We start from the raw sequence: 21965 nt of genomic DNA, 5'->3' as shown, positions 1-21965 counted from the left end.
GTCCCTCACCCTTTCTTCATAAGACCTTCCCTCTGTACCAGGCAACATTCTGGTAAGTCTCCTCTGCACCCTTTCCAATGCTTCCACATCCTTCCTATAATGCAGCGACCAGGACTGTACGCAATACTCCAAGTGTGGCCACACCAGAGTTTTGTACAGCTGCACCGTGACGTCATGGCTCCGAAACTCGATCCCTCTGCCAATAAAACCTAATACACCATACATCATCTTAACAACCCTATCAACCTGGATGGCAACTTTCAGGGGTCTATATACGTGGACACCGAGATCTCTCTGCGCATCCACACTACCGAGAATCTTACCATTAGCCCAGTACTCTGTATTCCTGTTACTCCTTCCAAAGTGAATCACCTCACAGTTTTCTGCATTAAACTCCATTTGCCACCTCTCAGCCCATCTCTGCAGCTTATCTATGTCCCTCTGTAACCTGCAACATCCTTCCGCACTATCCACAATTCCACCAACTTTAGTGACCTCTGCAAATTTACTAATCCATCCTTCTACGCCTTCATCCAGGTCATTTAATCTTGAGAGTCAATGTCACATGATCCTGTTTTATTTCAATGTTTGCTGTTGTATGATTGTAGGAAACAAGAAAACTTGCATATACTGAGACATAACATCATGTGTTATCAGAAACTTAATCAAGTATTTTCCTGATATTCTACGAACAAGGATGAAGCTAACATAGGAATGGGAATGGGTAATTTAGCCCTTCAGGTCTTTCCCACCATTCATGAATTGGCTGAGACTTGCCTGATATCCTTTAATACTTTTGGCCATCAAAAATATATTGACCCATTTTAAAATTAATGTTTGAAATTTATGTGCATAATTGTCAACATGAGATTTGTGAAAATTATTTATTTTCTTTTGTAGATATGAAATATACTGCAATTCTTTAAAAACAGAAAGTGATTTGTTTCTGCCAGCATTTAACCCGGAAAACAACATGTGCTTGTTCCAGTCGGATTACTTGCTCTTCAGCTGTGCAGGATCACATGAACATTACAATCGAATCTGTCCATGTCGAGATTATGTTAAAGGACAGGTTGCTTTCTGCCAGGATTGTTTGAAAAATGAAGCACATAACTAAGCTGCCTTGTTTACTGAAATGAAAGAATCCATCTGTCAGTGTTGTTGCAGGAACAGCATAATGATGCCAATGGTGACAAGAGATGGACCAGAAACCGCTTCCCTCAATGCCTTATTTCAATCATGTGGTATCATGGGTAACTTAGAAACTACTGAAACTTAGTCTGTCTTCCACTGCCATTAGGCATCTTAACAATATTATCTGTTCTTCACAGTCATAGAGATGTACAGGATGGAAACAGACCCGTCAATCCAACTCATCCATGCAAACCAGATTTCCTAAATAAATCTAATCCCATTTGCTCTCATTTGCCTCATGTCACTCTAAACCCTTTCTATTCATATACCCCAAATGCCTTTGAAATATTGTAATTGTACCAGCCTCCACCACTTCCTCTGGCAGCTCATTCCATACATGCACCACCCCTTTCATTAAAAAGGTGCCCCTTGGGTCCATTTAAATCTTTCCCTTCTCACCTTAAACCTATGCCCACTCGTTTTGAACTCCCCCACCCTGGGGAAAAGACCTTGTGTATTTACCTATCCATGCCCCTCATGATTTTATAAACCTCTAGAAGATCACCCCTCAGCCTTGTACACTCCAGGGGAAATAGTCCCAGCCTATTCAGGCTCTTCCAGTAGCCCAAAATCTCCAACCCTGGCAACATCTTCGGCAATCTTTTTTGAACCCTTTCAAGTTTCACAGCATTGCTCCTATAGCAGGGAGATGAGAATTGCATGCAGTATTCCAAGTGACCTAACCAATGTCCTGTACAGCTGCAACATGACCTCCCACCTCCTTTACTCAATGCACTGAGCAACAAAATCAATCATACCAAACACCACCTTCACTATCCTATCTACCTGTGACTCTGCTTTCAAGGAACTATGAACCTACACTCCAAGATCTTTGTTCAGCAACACAGTCCAAGACCTTGCAATTAAGTGTACAAGTCTTGCCCTGAATTGCCTTTCCAAAATCAGCACCTCACATTTATCTAACAAACTCCATTTGCCACTGGCTGGTCCACTTGATTAAGATCCCATTGTACTCTGAGGTAACCTTCTTTGCTGTCCACTACATTTCCAATTTTGGTGTCATCTGTAAACTTACAAACCATACCGCCTATGTTCGCATCCAAATCATTTTATATAAATGATGAAAAGCAGTGGACCCAGCACTGATCCATGTGGCACACCCCTGGTCATAAACCTCCAGTTTGAAAAACAATTCTTCAACACCACCCTCTGTCTTCTACCTTTGAGCCAATTCTGTATCCAAATGGCTAGTTTTCCCTGTATTCCATGTAACCTAATCTTGCTAACCAGTCTACCATCAGGAACCTTGTCGAACGTCTTACCGACGTCCATATAGATCACGTCTGTCGCTCTGCCATCATCAATCCTCTTTGTTACTTCCTGCTTGTCCCTCTCCCCTTTGAGAATATTCTGCACGATCTCCAACATGTCCTTGATTCTGGCACCAGGAAGCCAACATGCCATTCTGATGTCTCACTGTGGGCCGGAGAACTGTCTCTCTAACACCAGTATCACCATTGATCGCTCGGAATCTGACGTACCTCTTGTTACATTAGAGTCAATCACAGTCTAGAAACCTGGCTGTCAGTGCTACATTCACCTGAGAGTTGATCATCTCCTATATTTTTCCAAAACAGCATACTTGTTTGGGATGGGGACAGCGACAGGGGACTCCTATTCTACCTTCCTCCCTCCCCTACCTTTCCTTCAGTTAACCCATCTACCTGACTGTATATTTGCTTTATTTCCATTCCTGTAACTGCCATCCATCACACCCGCAGCTCCTGTAAATTCCTCATTGCTTCTAACTGCGGCTTCAACTGATCCACGTAATCCGATAGGATTCACAACCACTCTCCCTGCAGACGTTAATCATCAGTAATATGGAAACTCTCCCTAATCTCCCACATCTGACAGGAAGAGCACATCACTCTACTAAAGGCCATCTTTTGCACCTTAACCTACATAGCCAGAAAATAGCACAGACTGCTCTTTTTTAAAAAAAATTGCTCCAAACTAACTTCATAACCTATGTTTTATATTTTTAACAACTAATTAAGAGGCAGACCTCAATAAGCATCAAAAAGGAACCCAATCTACTCTCTATTGTAAATTCACAAAGATAGAACAGTAAGATTACACTTTTAAAAAGCCACCTAACTGCTCTCCTGCTGTGAGCTACATGTAATTCTGTAGTTGTAGCCTAATTTGAGCTTTATAAAGGTGCAGCATAATTACCCTATATTCCTACTCAATACTTCAAATTATGAAAGCCAAGCTCCCATACGCTTTGCTAACAACTCTCTCAATATTCCTATTGATCGAGAAGATCTGTGCAAGATGCCACAGTCACCACACATACATCCTCACGCACCATCACTGTGATGAAACTGTAGATTTGAAAAAATCCAGAGTATAGGTTTGATTTTTTTTTTGTTTCTTTTAGTGAACTTAGATAAATTGAAACTTTTTTTGAGTGCTTCATATTTTGTCACTATTTATGTCTCAGGTAAATAGTTATATCCAGTTCATGCATTTGTGGTTAGGTAGTCTAGAATTATTCCACAGGCCAGAAAATTCCACCATCCAAGTATTTGAATGGAGACATCACAAAGTATTAGAATCCAATCGCAGCACCAGTGAGATGTATAAAAGAACTATGCAACCTCTTCTTTTTCCCAAAGCCCTGCAAATCTTCACAAGTATTGATATTTTTCCCCTTTGAAGGTTTTGACTTAATGTGCTCCAACCAAGTTTTCCAGCCAGTGCATTGCAGAACACTTCAACCCTTCCCGTTTAAAAACAAGTCTTTGTCATACTTTTTGATTATTTTGGCCAATTAGTTTATTTTTTCATTGTGCAAAAATATTTGGTCGCTATGCAAGAAGTCGATACCTCTGCATGCTGACCTGTTCTGTGTGGGAACTGGAATGCCCCTGTCATCTTAAAGTAATCTTTGGCCCATTGAGTCTGGTCTGCCATTCAACAAGATCTTGGCAGATTTGATCATCCTCAACTCCACTTTCCTGCCTTTTCCCCATAACCCTTGAATTCTTTACTGGCTAAAAATCTGTCTACCTAAACTTAAATATACTGAGAAACCTAACCTCGACAGCTAAACTCCAATAAGTGTAGGCCTCTGTTCAACCTCTTGGAAGAAAATCCATGGTGACCTAGGCTGAACCTAGTTAACCTTTGGACTGCAGCCAATCCAATGTGTTTTCCCTTAAATAAGGGACAAAACCTGTTCACAGTATCCTAGGTGTGGTCTAACTTGTGCTTTATATATTTATAGTTTATACTCCATTTCTTTTGAAATTAAGGCCAACATTCCATTTTTCTTCTCTATTACCTGTTGAGCTTAAATGCTAATTTTTTGTGACATGTGCATGAGGACACACCCAGAACTCTGCATTGAAGCATTCTGTGGATTTATTCATTTAGATAATATTCAGTTTCTCTGTTTTCCCTGTCAGAGTACATTATCTCACATTTCCCCAAATTAAGCTAAGCTCTTGTCCATTCACCTAACATATCTAGATATCTCTGTAGACTCTATCATCTTCAGCACTTGCCTTCCCGCTTATTTTTATGGCAGCTGCAAACTTGGCTGTAAGTGTATTCACTGGTGTCATCCAACTCATTAAATATTGTCATTAACTGTGGCCTAACACTGATTCCCACTACTCATATACTGTATCAATTCTTTCTAATGGCTATCAATTTGACTTTGCTAATCTACAAGAAGAGTAAATTCACCAATGATTAATACACTGCCTTTTTTTTACCTACCCTCATTATCTCCTGATATTATCTCCATCCTACTGTATCACTACTGTTTAGGGGCCTTAGACAATTCCTACCAATGTCGTTTTTCTCTTGTTAGTTCTAATCTTGATCAATTTGGATCCTACGTCATCTGACCCAAGACAATTTCTTGTTATCCTATTTACTCTATTATACTAAAATAACGCTACCCCACCACTCTTTCCTTCCTACTTGTTCTTGCAAAACATCACACAGCACTGAATATTTAGTTTCCAGTTTTGACTTCCTTATAACTATGTCTCCATAATGGCTGCAAGATCATAGCTATTAACCTTTCCATGTGCTATTAATTAATTTTGTTCCAAACACTCTGTGCATTGAAGAGTCATTTGTTTTGCCTTTTTACCATTTTGACCCTATTTTCTGCTATGAGTCTTTATGTACCAGATACCAGAACTCATGCAATGCTCCTTTATCATGCTGAGGTAGCTCACTCAAGATGCTAATATGTTGGTTTAGCACCATAGCTATACCTTTGGCTCCAAGTATGCCGAATCACTTGTCTTAGCAAAGATAGTTTGCCTACGGATAGCTTCATAATAGCCATACATTGTGATCTTGCAAATCTTAGTAATTCCAGGAACTATAATTTATTGTCAATCTGAAATTTGTCAGGCACTAAAACAATACAAAAGGAACTTAGATTGTGTGAGATAGTAGGACAGGACAAATTAAGAGTTATGCACTTATGCCTTTTGCACTCCTGCGTCACTTCCTGCCCTTGTATCATACGATTGACTGTGATGCAACTGCAATAGCTACTCCATTCCTGTGACAATTCCCCTGTAATATTCGCATGTGGGATAATAAATTCTCCCATCTGAAATATAAGAAATATAATGCTTTAAATTCTTACCTTTATCACAGTGTGACCAATTAATTCATAAGTTTGTATTTTTCTGTGGTAATATACAGGGGCAAATAAGGTATTAATCAGTTATGTTTAGATTAACTAAAAATTTTTTTACATTTGTGTTCATAATAGTTGTACCACATGCCAACACAAGATTGTCATTCATTCTAGTTATTTAACGACATTATTAGGATTTAAATCTGAACGATCCATGACGTCATTGTACCTTTCGCTTATTTTGAATCACTAAACAATTAGTGATGAAGCCTTAAAATATTATCCTTCATCTTAATAACTGAAAGTAACCAACAGAATTCAGAATTTAATTTTAACAGGCTTTCAAACAATTTTACATTCTCTCATGATGACCTTTTAACAAATCTCAATGAGTATTTTCATTGAATCCCTTGTGTGGAAGCAAGTCATTCGGCCTATCAAGTCCTCACTGACCCTCTGAACAGCATCCCATCAAGAACTCTTTACCCACCCCAACCCCACCGCACGTTTCCCATGGCTATTCCACCAAGCTTGCACATCTCTCTGGATACTATGGGCAATTTAGCTTTAGCATTACTACTCCACCTAATCTGCACACCTTTGGACTGTGGGAGGAAGCTATAGCACCTAGAGGAAATCCATGCAGACACAGGGAGACAGTTGCCTTAAGGTATAATCGAACCCGGGGATCCTGGAGCTGTGAGGTAGCAGAGCTAACCACTGAGCCATTGTGCTACTATGGTTACTCCTCATTGACATTATTTTAATGTAAGACCAGGAGTCAATAGGCAAACCAAAGAAGGTTCCATTACTGCTCACTGATACTCTTGTACCACTTACACTCAAGCACACTATTGAGTTATTATTTAATATACAAAGTGAATCTAGACCTTAGTTAATCCAATATCAATTGCTGTTGGTATTGTATTTTGTTCTGTTAATTGGAAATATTGATTGTGTTAAAAATATTGTATGTTTTCATATTTAATTAGATATTTGGAATTATTTTTCGCTATAACTCTGCTGTATCTACTGTGGATCTGTTTACAGTTTTTTAAAAGTATTCTTGCACTTGTTCTGCTGTGACTGCTGGGCAGTTAATTGGAATATTATGTTTTACTCAGGGTATTATAAAAGCGTAATGAGTTTCTCCAGAGAGTAGCTGAGTCTTTTAAGCCAGGAAGGTTGCAAATTTGATCTTTTGTTCTCTGTTATCAGTTAATTTCAGTAATATAAGTTTTTGACAGTTGACCTCAATATTTTTGTTTAGAAATAGAAAATATGTCAGAACTACCATTTCAGTTTTGCTTTAATGGCCTTACTGTATGTGTGGACATTAGATGATTCAGCTGCACTGTCAAACATTGTTGAGATTCCCATTTGACTAGCAGAGAATCACATTCAGAATTTCACTACTTTTAATATGGGGGGTTGGTTGAGGAACAAATCAGACCTTTCTGACTAATTTGTGAGCTTAAAGAGCAAATGGTCAGTATTGTCTCTCTGAATTTGACCATAACTTCAGGATTTAGTGCAAATGCAGATTAACTTAGAAATCCTGGATATGCAGTCTTCCAACATAGACTGCACTATAGATGCTGCCCCCGCCACCTTCACTTACAACCACTCAAAACTGGCAATCGGTGAGGTCAATCACTTATGCCAACCTGTCTAAACCTTTGCATTCCATCCCCTGTAGATAAAAGAAATGTCTACTCTTATATTTTCAAGGAGAAGCTGTATTTATGAGATATATACTTCCTATTATAATTACTACAATTCTGTTAAATAGATGTTTAAATCCATTTAGCTTTATTGGTCCTTCTAAACAACCAGCTAAATTCACCCAAGAAAATACAACAGATTACTGAAGTGATTTTCCTTACAACAAACAGTAAATTATAGTACTGTATATTCTGTTTTTTTAACGTATGTTCAGTTATTTACTGGCTTTAGCGCCACATTTATTTAGGCAACTTATTTTTCTCTTTAAGGGATACAAGAATTGCAGTTGAAGATGAATATTCAGATATAAATATTATTATAATTGTTCACCCCAATATTTAAATGTAAATTATGTTGAGGTTTAAATGGAGAAAGCCGTTAGTGACTTACAATGATTACCAGAAAAAGGTTGTGCTATTTAGTTGACAAAGTGTTGAGCCGGATGAACACAGCAGGCCAAGCAGCATCTCGGGAGCACAAAGGCCGATGTTTCAGGCCTAGACCCTTCATCAGAGAGGGGGATGGGGAGACGGAACTGGAATAAATAGGGAGAGAGGGGCAGGCGGACCGATGATGGAGAGAAAAGAAGATAGGTGGGGAGGTAGGGAGGGGATAGGTCAGTCCAGGGAAGACGGACAGGTCAAGGAGGCGGGATGAGGTGGTAGGTAGGAAATGGAGGTGCGGCTTGAGGTGGGAGGAAGTGATGGGTGAGAGGAAGAACAGGTTAGGGAGGCAGAGACAGGCTGGGCTGGTTTTGGGATGCAGTGGGGGGAGGGGTCGAGCTGGGCTGGTTTTGGGAGGCAGTGTGGGAAGGGGAGATTTTGAAGCTTGTGAAGTCCACATTGATACCATTGGGCTGCAGGGTTCCCAAGCGGAATATGAGTTGCTGTTCCTGCAACCTTCGGGTGGCATCATTGTGGCACTGCTGGAGGCCCATGATGGACATGTCGTCTGAGGAATGGGAGGGGGGAGTTAAAATGGTTGGTGACTGGGAGGTGCAGTGATTTGTTGCGAACCTCCCAATCCTCAGACGACATGTCCATCATGGGCCTCCTGCGGTGCCACAATGATGCCACCCGAAGGTTGCAAGAACAGCAACTCATATTCCGTTTGGGAACCCTGTAGCCCAATGGTATCAATGTGGACTTCACAAGCTTCAATCTCCCCTCCCCCCACTGCATCCCAAAACCAGCCCAGCCTGTCTCTGCTTCCCTAACCTGTTCTTCCTCTCACCCATCCCTTCCTCCCACCTCAAGCCGCACCTCCATTTCCTACCTACCACCTCATCCCGCCTCCTTGACCTGTCTGTCTGTCTTCCCTGGACTGACCTATCCCCTCCCTACCTCCCCACCTATACTCTCCTCTCCACCTATCTTCTTTTCTCTACATCATCGGTCCGCCTCCCCCTCCCTCCCTATTTATTCCAGTTCCCTCTCCCCATCCCCCTCTCTGATGGAAGGGTCTAGGCCCGAAACAATAGCCTTTGTGCTCCTGAGATGCTGCTTGGCCTGCTGTGTTCATCCAGCTCCACACTTTGTTATCTTGGATTCTACAGCATTTGCAGTTCCCATTATCTCTGGTGCTATTTAGTTGGCCTTGTTTTAATTAAATACTGGCTGGCCTCACCATAGAGTAAATCTTAACCTTGCACTAACAGCACTTAACTGCAGAAAACAAAATAATAATTTATCACTTGAATTTAGTTTTCCTTTGATTATCAGTTTCTTTTGCCAATTCTCCTGATTGCTGAAGAAATTGAATTGTTGCTGGGATACGGTTCCAAAGATGCCGAGCATCTTGTGTCGTTGAACACGTAATTCACATGAATCTTTTATAGTAAGCATTGGCAAGCTAAACACAGCCAAGCCCACCCAAAGTTCATTTACACATAACGTCTGTATGATTCAGCTGCTCGCTAAGCTGTTGAGCTAATTCATTTCAGGATGTTTGTAATTATTTTTATGCTATGTAACTATAAATCATTTTAAAATATCTGAAGAAAAATGAATGAGTTGTCTGATGATTTGCACATTTACACTGATCTGAGGAGGTGTAACCAAATGTTCAATTATCCTAGTTACAACATAAATTATACAGAAATAAATAGCTGAGGAATATTTCTAATTTAGTTATTTGAGGGTTTGTCTTGTCAGGGGTACTTTAAAAATGTAAATTGAAATGAAATTGTATTGTTATTATGGCACTATTTGGGAGGAATGCATGGATTAAACTTAGACATGTTTGACTAATTCAGTTGTGTATTTATGCTGCAACTGATGGATACTGCTGCAGTTTGAGTCCATATGGTGGTAACTTCTTTGCAATGTCAAATAGAATTTAAAAGTGACTTGCACCTGTTGCATACTGTTATGTCTTATCCAGATCTGAATTAGAGTGTGTGAAAACACTCCCTTGTTTTATCTAGACATGAAGCTGATATTTTGCTGGCAATTCAGAAACCACAGGCAGTTCCCCCGGTTGCAAACAGGTTCCGTCCTTGAGTCTGTTTGCAAATTTTAAAAAATTCATTTTGTCGGATGTGGGCGTTGTTGGCTGGCCAGCATTTCTTACTCATCTTTAGTTGCCCTTGAGAAGCTTTCTTGAACTGCTGCATTTCTCTTGCTATGTGTTGACCCATTAGGGAGGGAATTGCAGGATTTTGACCGAGTGACAGTGAAGGAATGGCTATATATTTCCAAGTCAGAATGTTGAGTAACTTGGAGGTGGTGGTGTTCCCATATATCTGCTGCCTTTGTCATTCTAGATGGAAATGATTGTGGGTTTGGATGGTGCTGCCTGAGAATCTTTGGTGGATATCTGCAGTGCATCTTGTAGGTAGTACACACTGGCGCTACTGAGTGTCAGTGTGGAGGGAGTTTGTGGATATAATGCCAATCAAGCAGATTGCTTTGTCCCAGATGGTGTCAAGCTTCTTGAGTGTTGTTGGGGCTGCACACACCCAGACAAGTGGGGAGTATCCTAGCACACCCCTGACTTGTGCCTTGTAAATGGTGGACTGACTTTGAGGAGTCAGGAGGTCAGTTACTTGTCAGTGTTCCTAGCTTCTAGCCTGCTCTTGTAGCCACTGTGTTTGTGGTGAGTCTAATTGAGTTTCTGGTCAATGGTAATGTTGATAGTAGGGGATTCAGTGATGGTAACACTATTTGAATGTCAAGCGACAGTGGTTAGATTGTCTCTTATTGGTGATGGTCATAGCCTGCCATTTTTGTGGCGTACATGTCACTTGTCACTTGTCAGCCCAAGCCTGGATATTATCCAGATCTTGTTGCATGTGAACATGGACTGCTTCAGAGTCTGAGTCGTCATGAATGATGCTGAACATTGTGCAATCATTGGCGAACATTCCCACTTCTGATTTTATGATGGAGGGAAGGTAATTGATAAAGCAGCTTAAGATAGCTGGGCCGAGGACTCTACCCTGAGGAACTTCTGCAGAGATGTCATTGAGCTGAGATATTTGACCTCCCACAACCACGACCATCTTCCTATGTGTCAGGTATGGCTCCAACCACCTGAGTATATGCCCCCGATACCCATAGATTCCAGTTTTGCTAAGGCTCCTTGATAGCAAAGGTTGTCACTCTCACTTCACATCTGGAATTCAGCTCTTTTGTCCATGTTTGAACCAAGATTATAATAACCAAGGCTGAGTGGCCCTGGTGGAACCCAAACTGGGCATCACTGAGCAGGTATAATGGGAACTGCAGATGCTGGAGAATCTGAGATAACAAAGTGTGGAGCTGGATAAACACAGCAGGCCAAGCAGCATCTTAGGAGCACAAAAGTTGACGTTTCGGGCCTAGGGTCTTTTGTGCTCTTAAGATGCTGCTTGGCCTGCTGTGTTCATCCAGCTCCACACTTTGCTATCACTGAGCAGATGCTGTTTGATAGCACTGTTGTTAACACCTTCCATCACTTTCCTGATGTTTGAGAGGAGACTAATGGGGCGGTAATTGGTTGGGTTGGATTTGTCCTGCTTTTCGTGTACAGGATATATTTGGGCAATCTTCCACATTGTTGGATAGATACCAATGTTGTAACTGTACTGGATCCGCTTGGCTAAGCGAGCGGCAAGTTCTGGAGCACAAGTCTTCAGTACTACTGGTGGAATGTCGTCAATTTGTACACAATGCAGGACAGAAAATAGTCATTCATACGTACAAAAATTTTTTGCATGTTGGATCTTTAAAATTATTATTAATACACCCCTTTATGGAATTGTGTTTGTAAGTATGAGCACTCAAAAGACAGATATTCATAAATCAGGAACCCCCTGCATTGTCAGTTTTTCCATACTCCTCTGGTAGTATCACTATCAACGTCCAGACACCCATCACCACTAGTTTCCATCAATCCCTAAATAATCATAGAAATAATGAAAATGTTTACTGTTACACTGTAGAAGTCTTTGAAACTGTTACACTTTGTTTAGTGAAATGTAGTTAAATATTTTATCATTTATGTTAACACTTTGGATTTTTTTGGCTCAAGTAGGCAATCCAGACTGAGAATACACCTGAGTTCTTAGACTTAGACTCCCTACAATATGGAAACAAACCCTTCGGCCCAACAAGTCCACACAGACCCATCCCCTATAACCCATCTAACCTACACATCCCTAAACACTATGGGCAATTTAGTATAGCCAATCCACCTAGCTGGCACATTTTTGTGACAGTGGAAGGAAACCGGAAGAAACCCAAGCAGACATGGGAAGAATGTGCAAACTCCACACAGCCAGTTGCCAGAGGGTGGAATCGAACCTGGGCCCTTGGCGCTGTGAGGCAGCAGTACTAACCACTGAGCCACCGTGCCACCCTTCGCTTTTGGCTTTAAGTAAATATTTCATGAACTTCAAAATAAAATTATTTATTGATGCTCAAATGGCGAAAGCCTAATTCATTTTAGCTAAGTTCCTATTTTGCTCTGGATTCCTGGCCAATTCTGTCTAGTTATGCAGTGAAATTGAGTGGTCATAGACAAATCTGTGAATGTAAGACATTTAAAAAAGGAAATAAAAAAAATTGTTACCAAAAACTTAAAGTTCTGAGCTGTTTCTACAATATTATGTAGGGGTAAAAAAAGCATGAACTCATGAAAATAATAAAAGATGCTCTGTGGTGCAGATAAACAATAAATCTTTGTATTTTTCTGTCCTTTTCATTGTGGACTGAAATGGGAAAAGAATTTTGAAAAACCAAGGATTGTGGCAGTGATGGAGGTAGCGTCTAGGCCCGAAACATCAGCCTTCCCGCTCCTCTGATGCACGTGACCTGCTGTGCTCATCCAGTCTATACCTTGTTATCTCAGATTGTGGAAGCGATTGCTGCATTTATAAATGCAAATCACTGAAACTCATTCTAAGTGGCAATTGCACTGTTGCTTTGTTCAACCAGTGGGGGAGGCTGGTTGCAGACAACCTGGCACCAGAGGTGTGTACAAAGTCAAATTTGGCCAGCAACAAACAGTTGATTCTTGTTTGGCTCAAATTAGTAAAAACTGTCAATACCATGTGCCATCTGCTGGCCAATAAAATTTAACAAGTTCCTGGTTAGTGGAATAGCTTGTGGGTGTGAACAATACTGCCAGAAGTCTGTGAGCCTCCAAAAGGGGGAGGTAATGTGTCTCTCTGCAGTCTATAACACTTGAAGCCTGAAGAAAGCCAATTCTTTTTCTCCCACCACTTGTAAACAGAGATAACAAGGTGTGGAGCTGGATGAACACTGCAGGCCAAACAGCATCAGAGGAGTAGGAAAGCTGACATTTCGGGTCTGGACCCTTCTTCAGTTGCCTTTCAGCCAGAAGTCAGTGACTTTAACACTTGTGAATCACTCGCTCTGAACCTCCTGTAAGGACGTGAAATGTAATTGGGGAAGAGAGACCGAAGAACAGCAAAATCTGAAGAGTGAAAGTTTCAATGAATCATGTAGATAGGGGCCATTGAATTGCCTTCCCAGCTTTTCCCTCCAGCCATTACATTGATATTTTCAGTCACTCTGTATATGCCATACGGAAGTTTTTAAGGGGTTATAATTTCAACTAGTTGAATTATATATCAGAAATCACATGACACCAGGTTATTGTCCAACAGAGATAGTAGGAACTGCTAATGCTGGAGTCTGAGATAACAAGATATAGTGCTGGATGAACACAGCAGGCCAAGCAGCATCTTAGGAGCATGATGCCGCTTGGCCTGCTGTGTTCATCTAGCTCCACACCTTGTTATCATGGATTCTCCAGCATCTGCAGTTACTATTATCTCTTGTACTGATTATCTCTCCACTGGACAAAAAGCTAGAAAAATGTTATTACTCTTGGTGGCAGTGGCAGTGGCAGGGAGTTGGGGTGTTCATTTTTCAGGTTATTTTCTTTTTAGTTTATACACACGGGAAATTTTCTTCCGGGTTGCGCAAAATCAACCAAACCAGCACAAAAGACTACAGAATTTTAAACTCTGTTTGTGATCTTTTGCACTGTATTAAAGAAACATTACATTGGAAACTGGTCCTGTTTCCAGACTGAATCAATCAGCAGCATGAGTTAGTGCAATTGTGCCCATTTTCAGGTCTTCATGAAGTCCCATTGTGGATCTGAAACTGCCTTTTATTATTTCTACAACAAAAGTAATCGTTTTAAAAGACAAGTTCCTTCTCCACATTGACTTTATTTCTAAAATATGCAGATTTTATCCCACTAATTATCCAGGTCATTGCTCCAAGATTGTGAAAAGTATTTTAAAAAGTGCATATTGAAATGATAAAAACAGAAATTACTGCCAAAACTCAACAATTGGGCAACATTTGTGGGAAGAAAATAAAATTAATGTTTTGAGTTCAATGGCGATATCAGAACTGATAGCACCAAGGAAAAACCAGTATTTATGGTGAAGACATGGTTAGAAGGGGGAGGGGGTGCAGACAAGAGACCAACTAGATGGAGATAGAGTCTACAGAGATACAGTCAGTCACAGAGATATATAAGCAGGGAAACACCCTTCAGTTCAACTCGTCCATGCTGACCAGATGTTCTAAATAAATCTAGTCCCATTTGCCAGTGTTATGCCCACATCCGTCTAAATCCTTCCTATTTATATCCCATCCAGCTGCCTGTTAAATGCTGTAATTGTGCCGGCTTCCACCACTTCCTGTAGCAGCTCATTTCCATACACACCACCATCTGCATGAAAACATTGGCCCTTTAGTCCCTTTTCAATTGTTTCCCTCTCACCTTCAACCTATGCCCTTGAGTTTTGGACTCCTTTACCCCAAGGAAAAGACCTTGTCTATTTACCCTATGTATGTACCTCATGATTTTATAAACTTCTGTAAGGTCAACCCTCAGCCTCCAACGCTGCAGGGGAAAATAGCTCCAGTCTATTCAGCCTCTCCTGACAGCTCAAACCTTCCAACCTTGGCAACATTCTTGTAAATCTTGGCTGAACCCTGTCAAGGTTCACAACATCCTATAGGATGGAGACCAGAACCACATGCAGTATTCCAGTAGTGGCCTATCCAATGTCCTGCACAGGTGCAACATCTTAACTCTGATACTCAATGTACTGACCAATAAAGGTAGGCATACCAAACACAACCTTCACTAGTCCACCTACCTGCAACTCCACTTTCAAGGAAATATGAACCTGTACTCCAAGGTGTCTTTGTTCAGTGACACTCCCTCGGATCTTGCCATTACATGTATGAGTCCTGCCCTGATTTACTTTTCTGAAATGCAGCACCTCTCATTTATCTAAATTAACTTCCATCTGCCACTGCATGGTGCACTGGCCCATCTGAGGTAACCTTCGCAGTCCACTACACCTCCAATCTTGTTTTCATCTGCAGTTACTAACTATACCTATGTTCACATCCAAATCATTTATATAAATGACGAAAAGCAGTGGTCCCAGCACCAATTCCTGTGGCACACTGCTGGCTACAGGCCTCCAATTTGACAAGCAACATGCCACCATCACAGTCTGTCATGTACTTTCAAGCCAGTTCTGCATCCAAATAGCCAGTTCTCTCCCCATTCCATGTAATCTAACCTTGTCAATCAGTCCACCAAGAGGAATCTTGTCAAATGCCTTACGGAACTCCATGTAGATCATGTTTACCGTTCTGACATAATCAATCCTCTTTGAAGAAGTAACAAAAAACTCAATCAAGTTCGTGAGTCACGAATTCCCAGCACAAAGCCATGTTAACTATCCCTAATCAGACCTTCATCTTTCCAAATACATGTAAATCCTGTCCCTCAGGAATTCCTCTAACAACTTGCCCACCACCAATGTCAGGCTCACCAGTCTAGTTCTCTGGCTTTTCCTTACCTTTCTTCTGAAATAGTAGCACTATGCTGGCCAACCTCCAATCTTCTGACACCTTGCCTGTGACTATCAATGACACAAATGTCTCAGCAAGAGGAGAGAATATCCAAGGGGTAGGTGAACAAAGCTTTGTTCCCACAGGTGCTGCCAGACCTGCTGAGTATCATCAGCAATTTCTATTTTCAGATCTCCAGCTTCCACAGTTCTATGTGTGTTATTAAATTCTGTTCACCTAAATGATTATATTCCAGAAATGGCCATTAAGTAAAAGAACTTAAAATGGATGTAGGCCAGAAAAGAGATCAAGGTTCCTAACCTTGTACAATTTAAATTCTTCAATTACGAAGTGGCTTCTTTAAAAAAAAATTGAAGTTTAATATTTTGTAATGGTTGGTCAATTGGAAAATGCATATGGTTTATTAAAGATTATCTTGACCTGTGGGCTGTTTTCAAAGTTGACATCAATAAAAACATAATTAACAAATATTTTTAATGTGCTTGAATATTATTTTTATTTTCACATCAATCAAAAGCAAATCTTAAGTTTTTAATACATTAGAAGATATCTGAAATATTCCCGGTAGAAGCAGTTAAGGAACGTTTACAGAAAATGACATCAAGTTGCAAAACTGACATTATCCTGCCTCTGCCAACTTTCTCATAGACAGGTTAGGAATATAAGGGGGAAACCTCATGGCTGAGGCAAGATGCAAATTTAAATACTTAAGACAATTACAAACAATTGTATGAATGAATCGCTTCCCATTACTGCAGGAGATGCATGTTAAGATTATAACTCAGTGCAGTTGGGAAGACCAGCACAGCATGAAGCACTTCCTTAGTGAACCAGAGAAGTCTTCCATCAATTACATTGGGAAACACTCCAACCATGACCAGGTGAAAGTCTGTGGTTCAAAGCATCATTTTGTCACTTCCTTATCAATTCCTTGACACAAAAATGATCAACTCCTAGAAGGGTGCTTCACCCAATTTCAACTGTACTTCCCAGCTGCCAGCCGTCAGAGTGACACAGGAGTAGCTTATGCAGCTTTGCTGTCCATGTCTACATCAAAAGCAGCACCAGCTGCTTTCGCAACTACATTGCCTCCAAAAGGCAGAGGGGATGTTCCCTCTAGACCCAGCTGGAAGAAGGTACTTCCTAAAACACATTTCACTGGCAGGTGATCAGCTCTCTCAACATCTCCAGTATCAGTTTATCCAGAGGATCTCACAGCTGGCCATTGATGACATCTGAATTCTTACGTGCAAGACCCCCCCTCTAGTGAAGTCAAGTAGACTGCATTGCCAATGGCCACGAAGTTGGTTGTCACTGGTGGCCAACCAGATGACAGCTTCCCTTCTCACTGCTCTGCGTGTCCAAGTTTTCTTCTAAAAGGGTAGGAGGATTTAAAAAAAATATATAAATACATCTTTTGTAGATATGGGCATCACTGGCAAGGTTAGCATTTAAGGTCCATCCATAATTGGCCTCAAGCAAACAACAATGAACTGCCTTCTTCAAACAGCCAAGTCCTTGGGTTGTAAGTAGACCCACAACGCTGTTAAGAAGGACTGTTCTAGGGTTTTATCCAATGGCAATGAAGAAGCAGTGTTTTGGTTCCAAACAGTGATTGGGTGGGGTTGTAGATGTGGGGATTGTGTCTTGGAGGGAAATGTGAAGGTGATGATATTTTCATATGTCTGCTTTCCTAGTCTTTCAAGATAATCACAAGTATTGACTAAATAGTCTTGGTGAGTTTCTGCAACATACGTACATGACCTGTATTGTTAGTGGAGGGTGACAATCAAGTGCGCTACTTGTCCTGGGTGATGTCCAGCTTCTTGAGTGTTGTTGGAGTTGCACCCATTTGGCAATTGGAGAATGTTCCATAACAACTTTGTTGTGCCTTGTAGATTGTGGACAGGCCTTGAAGAATCAGGAGGTAAGTTACTTGCCAGAGAATTTCTGACCTGGTCTTGTAGTTAGAGTATTTATATGGCTGCTTCAGTTCAGTTTCTGGTCAATCATTACCTCCACGATGTTGATGGTGGCAGTTTTGTTGATAGTAATGCCATTGAATATCAAGTGAAAATGATTGGATACTTGCCTGTTGGAGATGGCCATTGTATGCAACTTGTACAATGCAAATATTATTTGCTATTTATGAAGAAGAGCCTGATTGTCTTGTTGCGTATGGATACAAACTACTTCAGTATCTGAGGAGTCATGAATGGTGTTGAACATTATACAATTCTTAGCGAACAAGCCCTCTTCTAATCTTATGATGCAGGACAAGATCATTGATGAATTGGCTGAAGATGATTGGGCTTAGGACATTACCCCAAATATATCTTGCAATGGTGTGCTGAGGCTGAAATAATTGAACTCTAACAACCATAAGAATTTCCTTTGTGCAAATGCAACTCTAATCAGTTAAAGGATTTTTGCTTGATCCCTATTGATACTACTTAATTCCTTGATGCCATAGTTGATCAAATTGTGTCTTTCTGTCAAGGACAGTCACCACATCCCCCTTCACAGAATTGTTGCAATACAGAAGGAGGGCATTCAACCCATTGTGTGTGCATCATCTCTCTGAACATTTTGTGTCCATCTCCTGCGTCCTCCCCATAGCCATACACAATGTTTATTTAAATAATCATTGAACGACCTTTTGAAAACCTCAACTGAACCTAGCCCTATGCACTTTCAGGCACTGCATTCCAGACCCCAACCATTCACTGAGGAGAGAAAACATTTTCTCAATTCACATTTGCTTCTTTTGCAAAATATTTTCAATCTATGCTCTCTTACAAGAGGCAACAACTTCTCCTTAGCTATACTGCCCATGGTCCTCGTGATTTTAAAAACTTCTGTTAGATCTACGCTTCAATTTTTCCTCTCCAAGGAAAACAGTCCCAACTTCTCCAGTCTATCCACGTAACAGCAGTTTCTCACGCCTGGAACTATTCTTAAACGTCTCTTCTGCACTCTCCAATGTTTCAACGTCCTTCCTAAAGTAGGATACCCAGACTGTACACAATATTCCAGGCATATCTGAATGCACACAGTGTAAGATAGAAGATATATGAGCTTGTGGCGCATGTCGAAATTGGCAGATATGACGTGGTGGGCATCACATGGCTGCAAGGAGATCAGGGAGTTGGATATCCAAGGGTATACATCTTATCGAAAAGGTGGACAGAGAGCGTGGGTTTGCCTCATTAGTAAGAATTGAAATTAAATCAATAGTATGAAATGGAGTAGGGTCAGATGGTGTAGAATCTGTGTGGGTAGAGTTAAGGAACCGCAGAGGTAACAAAACCATAGTTGGAATTGTGTACAGGCCTCCAAACAGTAGTCAGGAGCTGGGGTGTAAGATACATCAGGGGATAGAAAAGGTGTGTAAAAAAGTCAAAGTTACGGTGATCATGGGAGATTACAATACGCTGGTGGACGGGGAAAGTCAGGTTGGTAGTGGATTGCAAGAAAAGGAATTTGTGGAATATCTGCGAGATGCCGTTTTGGAGCAGCTTGTGGTAGCATCCACGAGGGAACAGGCAACACTAGACTTTGTGTTATGCAATGAGGCAGACTTAATAAGGGAGCTTAAGGTGAAGGAACCCTTAGGGGTCAGTGATCATAATATGATTGAATTTACTCTGCAATTTGAGAGGGAGAAGATAGAAACAGAGGTAGTGGTGTTATTACTGAATATAGGCAACCACGGATGAAGGAAGGAGGGGCCAGGCAGAATTGACTGGGAGAGGACCCTGGCAGGAAAGACGGTGGAACAGCAATGGCAGGCGTTTCTAGGAGTAATTCAGCAGTCACCGAAAGAATTTCATCCCTAGGAAACAGGGACAATGAGGCAACCATGGTGGACTAGAGAAGTGAGGGATATTAGAAAAGCAAAAGAGAAAGCATATAATGTGGCCAAGGGCAGTGGGAAACCAGAGGATTGAGAAGTTTATAAAGACCAAAAGAGGGCAACAAAAAAAAGAAATAAGAACATTAAATATGAGGATAAGCTAGTCAGTAATATAAAAGAGCACTGTAAGAATTTCTTTAGATATATAAAGGGCAAAAGAGAGGCATAAGTGGATATTGGACTGCTGGAAAATGATGCTAGAGAAATAGTAGCAGGGAACAAGGAAATGACTGAGGAACTAAATAATTATTTTGTGTCAGTCTTCACAGTGGAAGACACAATTAATATCCCAAAAATTTGAAAGGGTCAGAGGACAGAGCTGAGTCTGGTGGCCATCACCAACGAGAAGGTGCTAGAAAAACTGAATGGCCTGAAGATGGATAAATAACCAGGGTAGGATGGATTACACCCCAGAGTTCATAGAATCATCACAGAATCCCTACAGTGTGGAAACAGGCCCTTCAGCACTACAAGTCCACACTGACCCTCAGAACATCAAACCGAGACCGATCCCACAACAAAGACCCAGCAAATCTACACATTCCTGAACACTATGGGCAATTTAGCATGACCAAGCTACCTAGCCTGCCCAACTTTGAATTGTGGGAGGAAACCGGAACACCTGGAGGAAATCCACACAGAATATGCAAACTCCATACAGACATTCACCTGAGGGTGGAATTGAACCCCAGTGCCTGGCACTGTGAGGCAGCAGTGCTAACCACTGAGCTACAGTGCTGCACCTTAAGGAGATCACTGAAGAGATAATGGTGGCATTAGTGGTGATCTTGCAGGAATTGCTAGAGTTAGGGAGGGTCCCAGAGGACTGGAAAATTGCTAATGTGGCACCACTGCTTAAAAAGGAGAAAATTAGAGGCCGATTAGCCTAACCTTGATCGTAGGTAAGATTTTAGGGACCATTGTGAACGATGAGATTTCTGAATACTTGGAACTGCATGGTAAAATAGGGCAAAGTCAGCACAGCTTCGTCAAGGGGAGGTCATGCCTGACAAACCTGTTAGCATTCTTTGAGGAAATAACAAGCAGGTTAGAGCAAGAAGAGCCAATGGATGTTATCTATCTGGGCTTCAAGGAAGACTTTGACAAGGTGCCACATTGGAGGCTGCTGAGTAAGATAAGGGCCCATGGTGTTAAACTCAAAGTGCTGACATGGGTTGAAGATTGGCTGCCAGAAAGCAGAGAGTAGGATTAAAAGGGTCTTTCTCAGGATGGAAGCTGGTAATGTGGTGTTCCACAAGGGTCAGTTTGGGGCCACAACTTTTCATTTCATACATTAATGATTTAGATGAAGGAACTGATGGCATTCTGACAAAGTTTGCAGACGATACAAAATAGTGGGACAGGTAGTATTGAGGATGCAGGGAGGCTACAGAAGGATTTGGGCAGGTTAGGAGATTGGATAAAGAAGTGGCAGATGGAGTACAACGTGGGAAAGTGTGAGGTCCTGCACTTTGGTAAGAAGAATAGAGATATAGACTATTTTCTAAATGGGGAGAAAATTCAGAAGTCTGAAATGCAAACAGACTTGGGAGTTCTAATTCAGGGTTCTCTCAAGGTAAACTTGCAGGTTGAGTCAGTAGTTAGGAAGGCAAATGCAACTTTGGTATTTGAAAGGACTTGAATATAAAAGCAGGGATGCATTTCTGAGGATCTGTATGACTCTGGTCAGGCCATATTTGGAGTATTGTGCACAGTTTTGGGCCACATAGGTCATAAAGATGTACTGGCTGTGGAGTGAATTCAAAGAATGGTCCCAGGAATGAAAAGCTTAACATATTAGGAAAGTTTGAGGACTCTAGGTCTATACTCGATGGAGTTTACAAGTCAGAGGAGGGATTCTAGTTGAAACTTACAGAATACTGAATGGCCTGGACAAACTGGATGTTGGGAAGATGCTTCCATAGGTAGGGGACACTAGGACCCGAGGGCACAGCCTTAGCATAAAGGGAAGACCTTTCAGAATAGAGATAAGGAGAAACTTCTTTCGCCAGAGTGTAGTAAGTCTGTGAAATTCACTGCCACAGAAGGCTGTGGAGGCCAGGTCATTGAGTATATTTAAGACAGAGATTGATAGGTTCTTGAGGGATCTGTCAAGGTTTATGGGGAGAAA

At 41.2% G+C, this 21965-nt stretch overlaps 1 protein-coding gene across 5 annotated transcripts in view; it reads left to right on the top strand.

The window, feature by feature from the left end:
• Positions 1-8024, top strand: part of LOC125461933 (alpha-1,6-mannosylglycoprotein 6-beta-N-acetylglucosaminyltransferase A-like) — a 78862-nt gene extending 70838 nt beyond the window's left edge. For all 5 annotated transcript variants that reach the window (XM_048551338.2, XM_048551355.2, XM_059654750.1 and 2 more), the window contains one exon: positions 901-8024. In XM_048551338.2, coding sequence (XP_048407295.1) covers positions 901-1117 — 217 coding nt within the window. In that variant the 3' untranslated portion in view covers positions 1118-8024. The remainder of the gene's footprint in view (positions 1-900) is intronic.
• The last annotated feature ends 13941 nt before the right edge of the window (positions 8025-21965 follow it).

Source organism: Stegostoma tigrinum, chromosome 2 (genome assembly GCF_030684315.1).
Source record: "Stegostoma tigrinum isolate sSteTig4 chromosome 2, sSteTig4.hap1, whole genome shotgun sequence".
NCBI classification, from domain to species: domain Eukaryota; kingdom Metazoa; phylum Chordata; class Chondrichthyes; order Orectolobiformes; family Stegostomatidae; genus Stegostoma; species Stegostoma tigrinum.
The sequence above is the reverse complement of the archived record's forward strand: the minus strand, read 5'-3'. Positions and strand labels throughout refer to the sequence as shown.